Here is a 14956-nt window from a genome sequence, read left to right on the forward strand (position 1 = left end):
AATATATTTAACTCATCACGTAGGACCCGTCTTCTAATTCATTTGTCTCGGATTAATTTGCAGCCCTCATTGAGATGGACTGCAGCCATACTTTTAATGTTCTCGGTGGTATAGAGATTGCCTTGGTTAAATTTCTCCTCAACTTTATTTTTTATAAATATTTTTTGCTTGCTGTATTTCCATTTTCTTTCCACGCAATAAGCATTCCAGTCGGTGCAGTCAAGGCAGCCTTTCAACTCCGATGTTATTAATTCGACTGTTTCCACAACTGCCTCTCTAAGCTCTCTCCAAGCTTGACTACTGACTTGCAGGGTGGTATTATGGTCAGTAGCACTAGGACCAGACATAGAGAATGACCTATATGCTCTAGGGAAAGAGCTGTAGCATCTGTCAAGGATTTGTTTATGGTCTGTAACACTGTTAACACACTGGCGATTATGGTAAAGCACTTTTCAGGGAGCAATGATTAAAATCACCTAAAATAAACTTAGGGGCATCCGCTTAATTAATAACACCGACAATGTATTTAGCTGCCTTATCTGCACTGGCACAAGAACAGATATATACCATCACAAAAAAAGTTGCGGGAACTCACATGGTAAATAGTATGGGTGGAGAAACACAGCCAAGAGCTCTTTATCCTTAAACACAGAGCTGCTCTTGAACTACTACAGTTTTACACCACCTATGATAGACACAGACCCCCATTCCCTCTCTCTTTACCAGTACTGTTTTTATATCACGGTGGACTGGAGTTCCAAAACCATAAACAAGCCTTGTTTGGAAATCTGGTTGTTCAACCACATCTCTGCAAAAGCTACAGAGTGTATCCCTCTGTAGATAATTGTAGATAACTGACATTTACTTGCAGATCTCCTTATAATTGATTGTTTCAGTTTTGTTTCTTTTTAGTTATTTCTTAAGTGTGTCTATAGTCTGGGAGTTTCTATAAACATCAAATTTCCAAAGGTATATTATAATCCAATCATGCCGCTGCACTGTATTGAAGACTTAGAATTAATTCCCTGTCATCGTAGGTGAGCTCTGACTGCATATTCCCATGTTCAACGTGCAGTGAATGAAAGACACACAGTGCTTCCATGAAATATTTTTTTTTTTAAACATTCAATTTCCAAGACCAATAGACAACATTACATATGCATAAAGTAAGGACACGGAATAAACAATAACAAGAAGGAAAGAAAAAAATCTAACAAAATTTACACTTGCAAGCTAACAGGTCAGCACAATAGCAGCGCCACAGAAGAGCTGCTTCTCTTCAGCTGTGACTTTGTCCCTCGTCAAGACTGAAAATAAAATGGCTCCATGTGCTAAAGACCCAAATTCGAGAATAACCCAAAACACAAAATCAAACCTACACTAGAGTGGTATAAAAACAAGAAAGTGAACATCTTTGAGTGGTTTTAAAGTCAATGTTCTACTTGAATCCAATAGATAATATGTAATAAGGCAAAACCTGAACATTGCGGTCATCTACAGATGGCAGTACAGATTGATAAGTACACTGCTGAGAAAACGTGTACTTTAAAATGTATATGAAAGATAAAAAAAGAACCAGTGCACTGATAAGCATTTATATTTGAAAAAAGGGGAAAAACTAATAATTTTATAAAAACTAATGGTTTAAAACATTAAAGGCAGTATGACAGTGTATGTGACGGCTCATAATGTAACAAGTCAGACTGGCTTAAAATGTTTACTTACTTGCCTCTCCTCTTGTATCTGACACACTTGCTGTATTCCGGCTTCTTCCTATCTGCAGAGCCCTGGAATTCCCCATCCACCTCCTCCTCGTTTACTTGCACTGCTTTTTTGGAAGGTCGAGGTAGCAGCTCCTCCAGACCAGTGTCACATTCCCAGACACACAGTGCCCCATCCTGGCTCACCGTGTACAGCTGCAATGACAAACACCATCACATCCCTGACCAAAAAGAACTTCCCATAATTAAAAAGTGCACTAACATTATTATTTTAAAACAGGCAATAATTTAAAGCAATCAACAAAAGCAATTCTTGACTACTTCATTTTGAAGAACAGTAATAAAATATTAATATTATTCAGCAGGTGTGGGTAAAATTAAGAAATCCCTTCTTAAAAAGTATCATTATATATACAGATCCAGCAATTCAAAATGCACAGAGTACGCTGCATTAAAAGGAGGTAGACATGGCGCATCATACCACATCATACTGCAATTTAATTTAATTATGATAATAGGATCTGGAAGCACCTTGTAAAACCGCCAGGTGGAGCTAATAAAGCTTAACGTCTCATGTACAGCATTTGAGCTGTACATGAGACTGTCGCCAGAAAACACCCGTTTCGAATCCCAGTCACTGCAGAGTGACAATCTTTTTCCAATTAAGAATTTAAGTTGCATACTCTTTAGACTTTTAATAATTTTAAACTGTGTATTACAGCATGTTACTCATTAAACATTACAAAGTCGGTATATTTTATAAAAGCAAGATTGCTCAGTTGGACAAAACTACACAACCTTCCACCTTCATCATAAATAATTTAATTATTCATAAATATTTTACCCATCAAAGTCTTTAACTTGGTAACTTAGTGGGTTCTGGTTTTAATTCTAACATTAAGCTTATAGAGCTTATTTCATAAAAAAGTTATAATGTTTTATGCTTTCCTATAAGAACACCACTTGCTGTTACTGTAAAAAGATAAATGTTGTAGTGATTTAACATCACTTGACAGTTATAAGAATATGGAATCGTGTAACTAAGCAGCTAAAATATCACAAGCAGACATTTCGGAAACATTTTGATATCCGTTTCTTTTTTAAAAACTTTGTGTCCTTCTAGTGGTAATGGACAAAGCACTGCACCCAATGGTTCAAAGTGCGATAAGAGTATTACTTTCGGTTTCTTATATAGTGAATACATAAAAATAGTCCACTATTATGGCTTGTTGTTGGATCTGGCGCGAATTTGTGTATATGGATAAATTTAGTGATGATACTGTGATGAAGGATTTTAAGGATTTCTAATAATAATGAATCTTTCGCAAGGATGTGAAACGTGACAATTTGTTACAGTTACCATCAGGAGAAAAATCAGTATATCTTTTATTTGTGGCTGCTGCAGTGGCTTGCAATGGCTTGCAATGGCTGGATAGTTAACACTTCCCAATTACTCTGTCAGTCTGTCTGCGGGGGAAGGGGGGAAAGGGGCAAAGAGAGGGGGTACTCTCCTTGACAGCTGACACTCCTCCATACGCTTAAGTGAAAAAGTAATAAAAATGCCAATGTAAACATCATATTTACAATTTGTTGAAAATAAAAATTTACAGTTCTCTAAAGCTTTCTCAGTCAAGTACAAGAATTCAACTAGGGAGCTGTGAAAGCATGCGTAGGTAGCAAAAGATCTGCTAAAGAGGGAAGAAAAAGCTTTCAGAGAAAACAACATTTCAGGTGTGAAGAATACAGATCCCTAATTCAATTACAGCCTAAACCTTTCCCCACACACCCTGTCCCCACTGCGATTGGAATATACACAAAGCACTGAAAACTTTACAGTAGTTGATCAGGTGTTTCGCAGACGTAGGGATAGTACGTAATTCTGTCTTTATGAACTCACACCTGGGATTCGATTAATTAAAAAATTTTAAAAAATGCACCAGATACTAGATCTTGTTTATATTAAAGTTATATCACTGAGCAGTTTTGGACGGTGGGCTGTTTTGTCAGCAACCTGCTAATCTGCTTAACACCTGAGAAAACACTATTTTATTTCTGTACGGAATGCGTGTTGCGTTTACAAAATTTAAAAAAAGTGTTTCAAATGTTTAATTAAGAAGTAAAAAGAACTTATAGCTTACACAAAGACTCAAACTACAGTATGGAAAAACGAGTGTTTAGAAAAAACAGAACATTTGATTGCCATAAGATACAATGACGTGTTCCTGCCTAACTCAAACATTGCGTGACTTTAAAAGCTGTAAAAAATGGTTTAGATAGCAGAAAGTCACCTTGCTCTTAAAAGATTGTTGTTGTTAAAACAACAACTTTGTCTTTCAGTGAAAACAATGACCAGGGGCACTTTTCCTTCCCCCCTATATTCTAATGTACGGGTAGAATAGGCGAACCATCCAATGAAAGACAGGTTCCTTTCGCCTAAGACTGGCAGGAAAGAGTCTAAACTCACCACACCCAGACTTAACTCAATCAACCTTTTTGAATAACCTTGCAAATGCCCTCACACTGTAAAATATGCACTCAACGTGCCACAGGTTTCACATTTACTGTACATGTCAAACCAGTTGCGATTTTTTTTCTCCATAGCCTCCGCTTTATCATTTATACAGTATGCCTATTCAAGAGACATTTTCATTGTCGATAACTATGCGGGGAGAGCATGTAGATTCCAAAACACTCTAAGGCTGCAGAAGTGAGCAATTATAGTTTCAGTGGTATTTTTAATAGAGCTTTGTTATTTTCGAGTCTAATTACAATATATACCATTTTGTTTTAAGGCTTGAGGCATCTGTTAAATTGCACCACTGAATAAAGTGTTTTGAATTAAAGCGGTTGAACAGTTGACAGTATTCAAGTTTGCCAGTTCACGTTTTTATTTCATTATTAATATAACTTAACATTGAATATGTTATTATATATACAAAAAAAACATGTTAATATAGTTTACATAATACTTCACCATGCATGAATAAGTCAAATTAAAAAAAACGTGTTTACAAGTGGATTACAGTAATACTACAAGCTATATTAATACATATATTTCGATCCTTAAATTAATATCGTTATTAATTTCTTTAGAATTTCCAAATTATATTCCCTGTTAATCAAATTCTAAAAAGTATGAGTTTTTTTTACTGCGATGATGAGCGCAAATATTCATAGAAAAGGTTAAAACATTATATACTTCATAAAAAGTTATAAACTTAATAGTTAGGAGCACAAAAAAACTCATATGTAACCGAATGAAAGACTTTGATGCTTAAAATGTTTAGGAAGAAAGTGGAATACTGGTGTGTATTTTTTATTTAAACTACCAATACGAGCCATACACACTTTACACAAGGAACAAGTGGTAGGTTTATTCCATGCTGAAAAGAGTTTCGGTCGTGGAGCCTTTTCATGTTTTCTTTCTTCTCTTTTCAGCATGGAATAAAACTATTACTTGTTTCTTTGCAGCCTACACATGCTGACACAGCTACCCACCTGAACTACATTTTACATAATATGTTTATGTTCCTAAACTAATATCATTTATGACCCTCAGACACCTTATGCTCCTCTTCTTTTTATGCTCAGCTACTAACATTTCCCTTTAGTTGTAAAATTCCATATAAATATTCAATATTAAGTGGATTAAAGCATGCACTGTAAAGACATTAAATGATTAAATCATTTCACTTACAACTAATGCTCCACAAGTTAACTTTGTGTGTCAGTAAAAAAAATGACCATGGGCACTTTTCTTTCCCCATAGGTTGTTTAAAACAAAGTCGCTCACAATGGGCTAATCCTTCAGTCATTCTCTCTGATGCAGTGCATCAGCTGGTCAGGTGACTGACATTATTTCCCACTGCATTCTGGGGAATGTAGTTTTGACAAGAACCTCCATCTTGTCTCCATCTATCACCCTCTCACAATTAATCATGCGTGAATGAGTCAAATTAAAACTAAAACACGTTTACAAAGAAAGTGGATTACAGTACAGTTGGGTATGCATGGTTAGCAACACAGGGTCATTGTTATGATTTCTCTATTATCAAATCCCTCAACTCATTCACTTGTGGTTATTTTGAAAACATTTTGACATGTTTCTTTTAATTACATTGCTGTCAATATTGTAGCAATAGACAAAATGAAACACTTGAAGTTTGTAATGTAGGGTGCTCTGAACGAACTAAACTTTGATGCAGGATGAATATGTATTTCCCACAAGAATATTATACTGTAGTGGCAGTACAGTAGCAGTTTGAAATTATTCGTTATTATCACTTAGCTTCAAACATGTTGTGATATTTAGAAATATCAAAAAAGTCAATATAGTGTACATAATATTTGCTATTTTAGTTTTTCAAAGAAATGTTTGTTAAAAGAAAACTCACGGCGACAGCTGGGTTCGAACACCCAACCTCCAGCATGCAAGGCACACGCCTTAGCCATTACACCATACACGCAGTCACGGGTGAATGAGTTAAACTGATGCAGACATTTACAAAGAAAGTGTACTACTGTGATAATTCAAGCTTGAGCCATTTAACATTCCCTATTAATCAAATTCTAAAAAGTATGTGTTTTTTTAGTGATAACGAGCGCAAATATTCAAAGGAAATGTTAAAACATAACTTTTATTGAAGTACATAAACTTAATAAAGTCAGAAGAAGCCAGTAAAAAACATTTCCAAAATAATTGCAGTATGTAACTGAATGAAAGACTTTGTTTAAAATGTTTAGGAAGAAAGTGGAATACTGCTGTGTATTTTTTTTATTTAAACTAGCAATACCAGCCATATACAGTTCACATAATATGTTGATGTTCCTAAATTAATATCGTTTATGACCTTCAGATGCATTATGCTCTTCTTTTTATGCTCAGCTTCTAAAATGTCCCTTTAGTTATAAAATTCCATATATTCAATATTAAGCAGATTAAAACATGCACAGAAAAGAGATTAAATATTAAAATCATTTCACTAACAACAAATGCACCATGAGTGCCCCTGTTGGTCATTTTGGCCAGCCAATCACGTACTGCGGTACAACGCGGCGAACTATAGATAATTTTGCGCAGTACAGGGTTGTACCATGCATTTTGAATGGCTGCATCTGTAAGATGAATTAATAAATGCAAACATTAAAGCAGCAGGCCGTGCACTAGGGGCTTCAACTTAAAGGGGCTTACATCCAAGCTGTAGGCTTCAAAGAAGCATCCTACTATGACATCCTTGTGTCCTCCAAGGCTGTAGTACACCAGGTTTTCCCAGCGCTCTGCTCCAAACACCCAGGTAGACATGTCTTTGCTCCCAACAACAAAACATCTGCAACCAAAGGGGAAAACAGTATTTATAAACAAGTTTCAACAACAAAACAATATTCAAAAGGGACAAATCAAGAACAAAACTCAAGTAACTTCTTGAACAGTTTGGATAACTGAAAAAAAATAACTCTGACATTCATATGACCAGAGCGTTTATATAACTGTATTTTGTCATATTCCCTTGGCTTAGTTTCCTCCATATGACACTTTATACAGACATGCCAGCTAAACTGTACCCAAGATAAGCTTGTAGAAACTAAGTAAAATACTCACAAGTCTCCAAGGCACAATGCTAATACTATGGTCCTATTAAAAAATGGAAACAACTCAGTTGGAGTGTCTGCTTCTCAAGGACACAACCACTCTTGCATAGTGCCAGGAATTATTTTTACATCAAAACCCAAGATACCACGGAGAGTTTTAACCACAGTAAGTTATCATCAAAGCTTAATTTTGAGTCTGACCCTGATTACCCACTTTGAATCACCTGACACACAAAAAGTTTCGTCAGCCTTCGACAACAAGCCAATGCCACTCACTTGGAATCATCTGTCCAGTCAATGCATGTAGTCTCATCATAAGGCCCATAATAACTCTTGTCAAGGACAAAGGCATTGAACTCTCTCCTTTTTCCAGGTGCATGGTACATTAGTGCCATGTTATCTTTTGTGACAACAAATTTCCTGAGGAAAATGAATATAAATTGTAAAGCAGAATTCTATTTAGAACGTTATATAGGGTATCAAGAGGTCTTTCCAGGGATCAGAAGATCTGAAATTTAAAAAGCAGAGCAGTGTTTAAAGATTTGGGGGGTGCTTGCATGCTGCTGATGGCTACTGTCTTGTTTTTCTTAAATAGGACACTTAATTCATCAGAGGAATGTATGGCCTAAAATGTTTGACCTCACACATGTTAGCACTCTCATTTAACGTATTTACACAGAGTGACACCAAGGCAAAAGAAGGTGACACAATAATTGAAAGGGAAACATCTGATACGAATCAAAAGAAACAAATTTCTCTTGGCTTCTTAAGCTGACAATAATAATAAAACAGCTTAATAATAAACTTAGAATTCTATCATATTGCTAACTATGGTTTGGAGCTATTAGATAAACTGACGACTGAAAGATACTTTTGTTTCTAAAAATGCTGATGCCCTTTATGCATTACTCTTTAAAGTTGTAACTTACTGAGAACAGGATATTGGTTTTCCTGAAGAAAATAATCTCTACAACAGAAGATAAAAATAAACCAATCCCAAATATTACCCGCAACAGATACAACGGTCTTCCTACACCAAGGTAAATATTTCTGAGGTATTCACCACAAACCTTTAATGGATTTGGATTAAACTGATGCAAGCACCTAAAGGAGAAAAGATCCCAGTATCTGACCCAAAATTCCTTTATACAAACACGAAAAGGCAGAAGCTAAAATTTTGCAGACCTGCCATCAGGTGAGAAGCAAACGCAGTGAACAGGCTTGTGGAAATGGAAGTGGTGCAGAACTTCTCTAGTGACCAGGCTGACCAGCAATGCTGCTCCATCTGCAAAGGATAACCCCGTAAACATAACATATGTTCTCTGACTGACAATTGACAATTCAATTGAGAATACTGACAATTCTCTGCTACAGAGGTGAATAATATGCTGGTGATGAGACCAAGGAAAAAGCTATAGAAGGTACAAGCTTAAACGTCTTGCATTATTCTTTTAGCTCTTTTCAGGTGTGCTGCTTTGAGTTACATGTGGTTCTGCAGTATGGGTCCTCCAGAATGACTTTTCAAACACACTTACCATTAAGTGAAATAAAAGCAAAAAACACTCACACAACAGTATATGCTTAGCTATTCTAAAAAGTCATTAACTGCCAGTTTCCTTTCTAGCTTCATATTTCTGCAGTTATTTTAAAATACTTACTGACTTTACGACTCCCAGCCCTCACTACCATTTTTGAAAAAAAATTCAAAATCCAAAATCAATAATACTTACCTTCATCTACCAAAATAGCAAGGTTTCCATCTGGTGAAAGTCCCACACAAGTGATATTCTTTGTTGTAGCCACTGGCAAGGTCTCTGACCTGTTACTGTTTTTGCCAACAGAAAAGAGGAAATTAAATATATTTCAGCATAATTTTTAATTAACACCTCTAGTCCTGTAAATAAGAATATCAACTATTATCTGACATTTCCAGTATTTGTACAGATTAATCACTGATCAGTTATCTTAACACATGAAATGTTTGCCTCATCTTAGTACAATTTTATGGCTGAATAAAATTCTACTAATATAATTATGGAACTGTTTAGAACAATGTACATTTTTAAAGAAGAAACCAGCGACAACAACCCATCGGTACCTATAACAACATGGACTTATAAAAATTTACTGTCCTTTATTTGCTCAACAAATGAAAGGACTTTTACATCAAGGTCATGTTCTATATCACAGCTGACATGCTTTCACACTGATAAAAGTAGATTTCAACTCTAGATTTAAGGTTGCAACATTTACAATTATACATTATGCCAGCAGCCATATCAACCTGTAACACACAACCAGCAACACACTGAAGCTAAGCAGGTGTGAGCCTGGTCAGTACCTGGATGAGAGACCTCCTGGGAACAACGAAGGTTGCTGCTGGAAGAGGTGTTATTAGGGCCAGCAGGGGGCACTAACACTGCGACCTATGTGGGTCCTAATGCCCCAGTATAGTGACGGGGACACTATACTGTAAAAAGGCACCATCGTTCAGATGAGACGTAAAACCGAGGTCCTGACTCTCTGTGGTCATTAGAACTTTTCTCGAAAAGAGTAGGGGTGTAACACCAGTGTCCTGGCCAAATTTCCCATTGGCCCTTATTGATCATGGCCTCCTAATAATCCCTATTTATGAATTGGCTTCATTATTCTGTTCCCCTCCCCACTAATAGCTGATGTGTGGTGAGCATTCTGGCGCACTATGGCTGCCGTCGCATCATCCAGGTGGATGCTGCACATTGGTGGTGGGGAGGGGGGTCCCCATTACCTGTAAAGCACTTTGAGTGGAGTGTCCAGAAAAGTGCTATATAAGTGTAAGCAATTGTTATTAATTATTATTATTTGAAACTTTCAGAAGGCATATTTTTAGAATACAATCAAGTCACATTCAATTATTTTAATATAGTATTTCTCCTAATAAGTAAAAATATTACTGATATATGCAAACTAATCCTTTAGCTAAAAGACCAAACAAAATAATTAACACATTGATCATTAATAACCTAAAATGCTGTTGTGTTTCACTAAATGTGTTCTCTTAGTGTAATTTACATAAATCAAATTCTGTTAAAATATTAAATAGAATCTTATCATTATTAATGGATCACATTTATTGGCTCATTTGTTGTAAGAATGTATCAGCCTGCTCTTAGTTTATATACCAGGTACAGAGACAATAACAAAAATGTATTGTACTCTACCTAAAGCTCATAACATTTCTTTAAAATCACACTTAACAGAAAAATCTGGGGTCCTTACACACACTTACTTTTTGAAGTCAAAGATAGAGATTCTGTTTCCCACTGGACTAATGACCGAGTTACCATCTTTACAAAAATTAAGGTTGCCTTGCCGATATACTGTTCCAAGTAAATTTGAAAACTAGAAAGGAAAAAAAAAAGCAAGCATCAAACTGGTTGAAACACGTAAGAAAGAACAAGATAGGGTTTTCATTGCAAATTACCATACATTTTGAAAGAACATTCAAATTATATCCATTTTCTGTATGTAAAATATATATAAATGTAATTATGTAAAGGCTGTAGCTCAATGCATGGAACAGTGAAAACCTAAACCACTGTAACACACTCTTTAGTATTAGGTTTAGTAGTATTAACACCATGTCTGCTAAACACAGACATACCTAATAAGACACCTGCATTTGTTTTAAATGTAACTGATCTGGGCATAAGGTTAATCAGTTTATTTATATATTTTCAAAGTCTTCTTGATCTAAAAATACTCCTATGGTCAAGAACTATTTCTTTAATCTGCTTTTCTTATCCTGTATTACAGTTGGGCTATATATATAGTTTTCCTCAAATTGTAATTTCACAAAATGGGACCCAATAAGAATGATCTGAATACTTTTACAAGGCACCATGAATCAGAGGTTCCACTTGCAATCAAACTAGAAAGGTTGAAAACAAAATGACTGAACATTGATGGATGAAATCTATTTTTGTAATAATCTTAAATGTTAATAAGGTAAAAGCAACGCATATAACGGATATTTCAATCTGCTATACTTCTGCTATAGGTGAAATGCAATTTAATACTATTTGTCGCGGAAAGCACACTGTCCTCGATACCGGGAAATCATATTTCATAAATACGTAGGTTTAATGTCGGTATTAAAGCCGCATCATTTCAGAACAACATCGGCATTTTTCTATGAAAAATCCTTCATTTGATTAAAGGATTTAATCATCAGTGATTTTTCAGGAGCAGAAAATAATCTTGATAATTAAGGATTAGCTGCACTAGCTCTCTTTCACGCATGAAACGATGCCTGAACTGATATGAAAAAAAGCCTTATGTTAAAAGTCCCACAATTCGCTGTCTGAAACAATGGTCAGACAATGAATTCTGCATAGCTCCGTTAAACTGTACAATGAAGCAAGTGATTTAAAAATACAATATCACCACTTTCAAACAGCAACTTACTTTATATGCAAATTTCATTCTCAACGACGAGATTTCGTGAGGTTTTACCGGTATTCAGACACCCCTAAAAATTAATATAACAATTTTTTAAAAATGCAACACTCCAGAAGCCACCTACAGAACGGACAACGATTCAGCATTTACACATGTGGTCCAACATGATTGATCTCTCGCGTGTTCTTCCGGGTAACGGCATACGTACTGTGGAGTAGTAGCGTGAAGCAAGCTACATTAAGCGACGCTGGCTTGGCAGCACCTTTCAAAATAAAAGTCACTTAAACCTACTTAGAAAAAAATAATCCTGGACCATGTAAAGTCACATTTATAGCACAACAACAATTTGTACATCCTCACAACTAGGTGGAATGTGATAAGTAGACCCACAGATAATAGGAAACTATCGTTGTTTGCTCATTTTTTGCTTTCTTAAAATCTTATTGGTGTTTTTATATCACTTCCTCCTTGCAAATTGACACAGAGCTGTGCACTGCTAGACAGGAAAAAGTATCATTCCTGACCCCCCAATAAAATGTGCCTCTCCAAAAGTAGTTCAGACCTTTTCACAAGACTCACAGGTAATAGAAAATCACCATGGTTTTCTCACATAAGTGTCTCTGTCAAAACTGCTGGGGTTGATAAGACCACCTCCAATTCCCAGACTGGGACCATGAAGCAATGGACAGGGAGCGGTCTCACCCCCCTCCCAACCAAACAAACATTTGTGCCTCTCCAAAAATACCTCACATCTACTCTACAGACCCTCAGCTAATAGAAAATAACCATGGTTTTGTCAGATGAGCGTCCTTTGCTAAAGTTGTTGGGGTTTATAAGACCACTTGCTGTTCCCAGACCAAAATTTGTGCCTACTAGAACTGACTCATATCAGTTCTACAAACCCCCCAACTAATAGTATATAACCATGGTTTTGCCAGATGAGCGTCCTTTGCAAATCTTGCTGGGGTTTGTAGGGGCCTTTTAGCGGCCGATACTAGATTTGTCTCGAAGGGCATGTTATCACAATGTGGGCATTGTTAACACTTCACCAGTGGATCATCCTTTCTGGTTTGAAATAAATTGTCAATTTCACACATTTTTCCTTACTTGTAAAGTAATTGTATGGGGTGTAAATGTAAGACATATTATCAAACTTTGTTATTCTGCTATATTACATTTATTAGAGTGTTTTGAAAAGCCAAAATAATAAATAGACCTTCAATGATGATGTGTCTTTCCTGGGAAGGTGGCTCTGCAACAGACATGGTATGGAGCCGTTTTGATTTGATCCAGTAACGTGGAAGTGATGGCTTACATGTTGCCCAAGTACAAGTTTATAATTGATTCCCCCCATGCATTCCGATAGACTGGAAAGTAAAGACACCTTGCAGTTATTCTGTATCAAAACACCACAGATGACGCCATTTTCTCTTAATTCAGATCAGCTTTTATTATTTCGAGTGTAGAACTACTCAGGCAGCATTCAAATGCTGCTTTAGCTAACTGGCCTATTATCCTTTGGACACATAAATAGTGCACAGCACAGGGGGGAGGAAAAACCTAATTTAACTGCAAGAAAACCTCCGGGAGTCCACGGCTTGGGAGTCCAATTTTGGATGATAGATGTTTCGCGAGAAATTCTCTAATATTAGATTCTATGTCAATTTTACCTGGTTCAGCATCTATTGGTGTTTTACAGGTAACGCTGTCTCTTTCTTTGTCAGTGATTGCAAACTATTCAAAGACTCTTTCAGTGCCTCTTAACTATGCAGTAGAGTTGATATGTAACTGGTCAGTGGCTCCATGAGTTTCATGATTATTGTCATTCTCAACTGTGAGTACATGGTTTGACCAACATATGTCTCTGTCTGATGCCTCCTTTATTTCCAGAAAACAAACGCAACATTAGTTTAGTCTATGCTATGTTTTGGCTGTGTTGTAATGTTTTGATCATTTGCTTTAATTCTACATTTCTGTCCAATGCATGAAAGTACCACCCAATAATGTTCACCTCTGCTTATAGACTTTCCTTCATGGCATATTGTTGATTTAATAGTACATTGCACTTTACCAACACCTTCCAATTCCAATTGCAGTTCTCAGTGGAATGTGTTCTGGGAATCTGAATCACAATAGTTTGTGGACAAGAGCTAAATCATTTCTTCCAGACCACTGTTTAATGATAAGTGGCTTGTTGGAATCATTTGGATGACCATCAATTTTGCATTTATCATTTAGACTAAAAATGTTTGATTGTCTTGATGGGGGGTTTTTGGAATTAATGCCTGAAATGTTGTGGAATTTTCTTTTCTTGTTCAATTCCTCCTCTTCCACAAGGGCAGGAGACTTACTAATTCTAGAGAAATTCAGTCTTATCTTATTGCAAAATTCCATTTATGTGCTTTTTAAGGTTAGAGTTCCTAACCTTTCCACATATTCATTTCGAACTTTACCTCAGAAATTGATGCAGTCTGTCCATTTTTGGTATTGCTGAAATCTGCCTATTAATATGTTTGTCCATATTGGGATCGATGACAAAATTTGTTTTTCCAAAAAAAAAGTTATGAACCAAAATAGGCATTGGGCCCTTTGTTCTCCTGTCTGTTTATATCTGCCATTGCCTTAATGTAATTTTTTTAAATGGTGAAGAAATTGAGAATTCACATTCTCTATGCATCGAAAATCAACATCTGAGTCCTCAGCACCTGTAACAGTGGGGACACTGCTAGTGTTCAGTTGTGACACTCGACTTTTGAGATTGGAAATAGATTCTGTGACAAGTGTGTTACTGTATATAATACCCATTAAAATGCAGGTGTCATAAATATGAGTGGACAGGTCTTCTAATCCTGTGGAATTAAGTATGACACTGAAGATATACATGTCGACATTGTGTCTTTACACTTTCCTCTATACTGCTTTTTACAGAGTTCATGAGTTCACTAGCTTGAAGTATAGCATGACTTTAACTGGCCCTAACTAAAGTACACCTTAGTTCATGGTCCTGTGCAGTCCCATTGACAGTTTTCCCACACCTTTTGAGATAGCTTTCCATAGTGTCCCCATTGAAAATATTTAGTCATGCTCTGAGCAACACTATGGAGCAATCACTTTTAATTTGAAAAGGTAGTGTGTTGTGCCTCTTTTCTTGATCTCTAATGGCTGTTAAAAGTTGCTCAACAGCACTTTGATTGCTATGGGCACAC

The 14956-nt window shown here is 36.2% G+C and overlaps 1 protein-coding gene across 1 annotated transcript in view; it reads right to left on the minus strand.

Annotated features, from left to right (window-relative positions):
* pwp2h (PWP2 small subunit processome component) overlaps window positions 1-11932 on the minus strand; it is a 53983-nt gene extending 42051 nt beyond the window's left edge. The window contains exons 1-7 of the mRNA XM_088607371.1: window positions 11757-11932; window positions 10579-10691; window positions 9041-9135; window positions 8496-8595; window positions 7587-7730; window positions 6913-7048; window positions 1726-1916 (exon numbers count right to left, since the gene is read on the minus strand). Of these exons, the coding sequence (XP_088463497.1) occupies window positions 1726-1916; window positions 6913-7048; window positions 7587-7730; window positions 8496-8595; window positions 9041-9135; window positions 10579-10691; window positions 11757-11774 (797 nt within the window). The 5' untranslated portion in view covers window positions 11775-11932. The remainder of the gene's footprint in view (window positions 1-1725; window positions 1917-6912; window positions 7049-7586; window positions 7731-8495; window positions 8596-9040; window positions 9136-10578; window positions 10692-11756) is intronic.
* Window positions 11933-14956: the final 3024 nt, after the last annotated feature.

The sequence above is a fragment of the Lepisosteus platostomus genome, chromosome 2 (assembly GCF_059453375.1).
Source record: "Lepisosteus platostomus isolate fLepPlt1 chromosome 2, fLepPlt1.hap1, whole genome shotgun sequence".
In the NCBI taxonomy this organism is placed as follows: domain Eukaryota; kingdom Metazoa; phylum Chordata; class Actinopteri; order Semionotiformes; family Lepisosteidae; genus Lepisosteus; species Lepisosteus platostomus.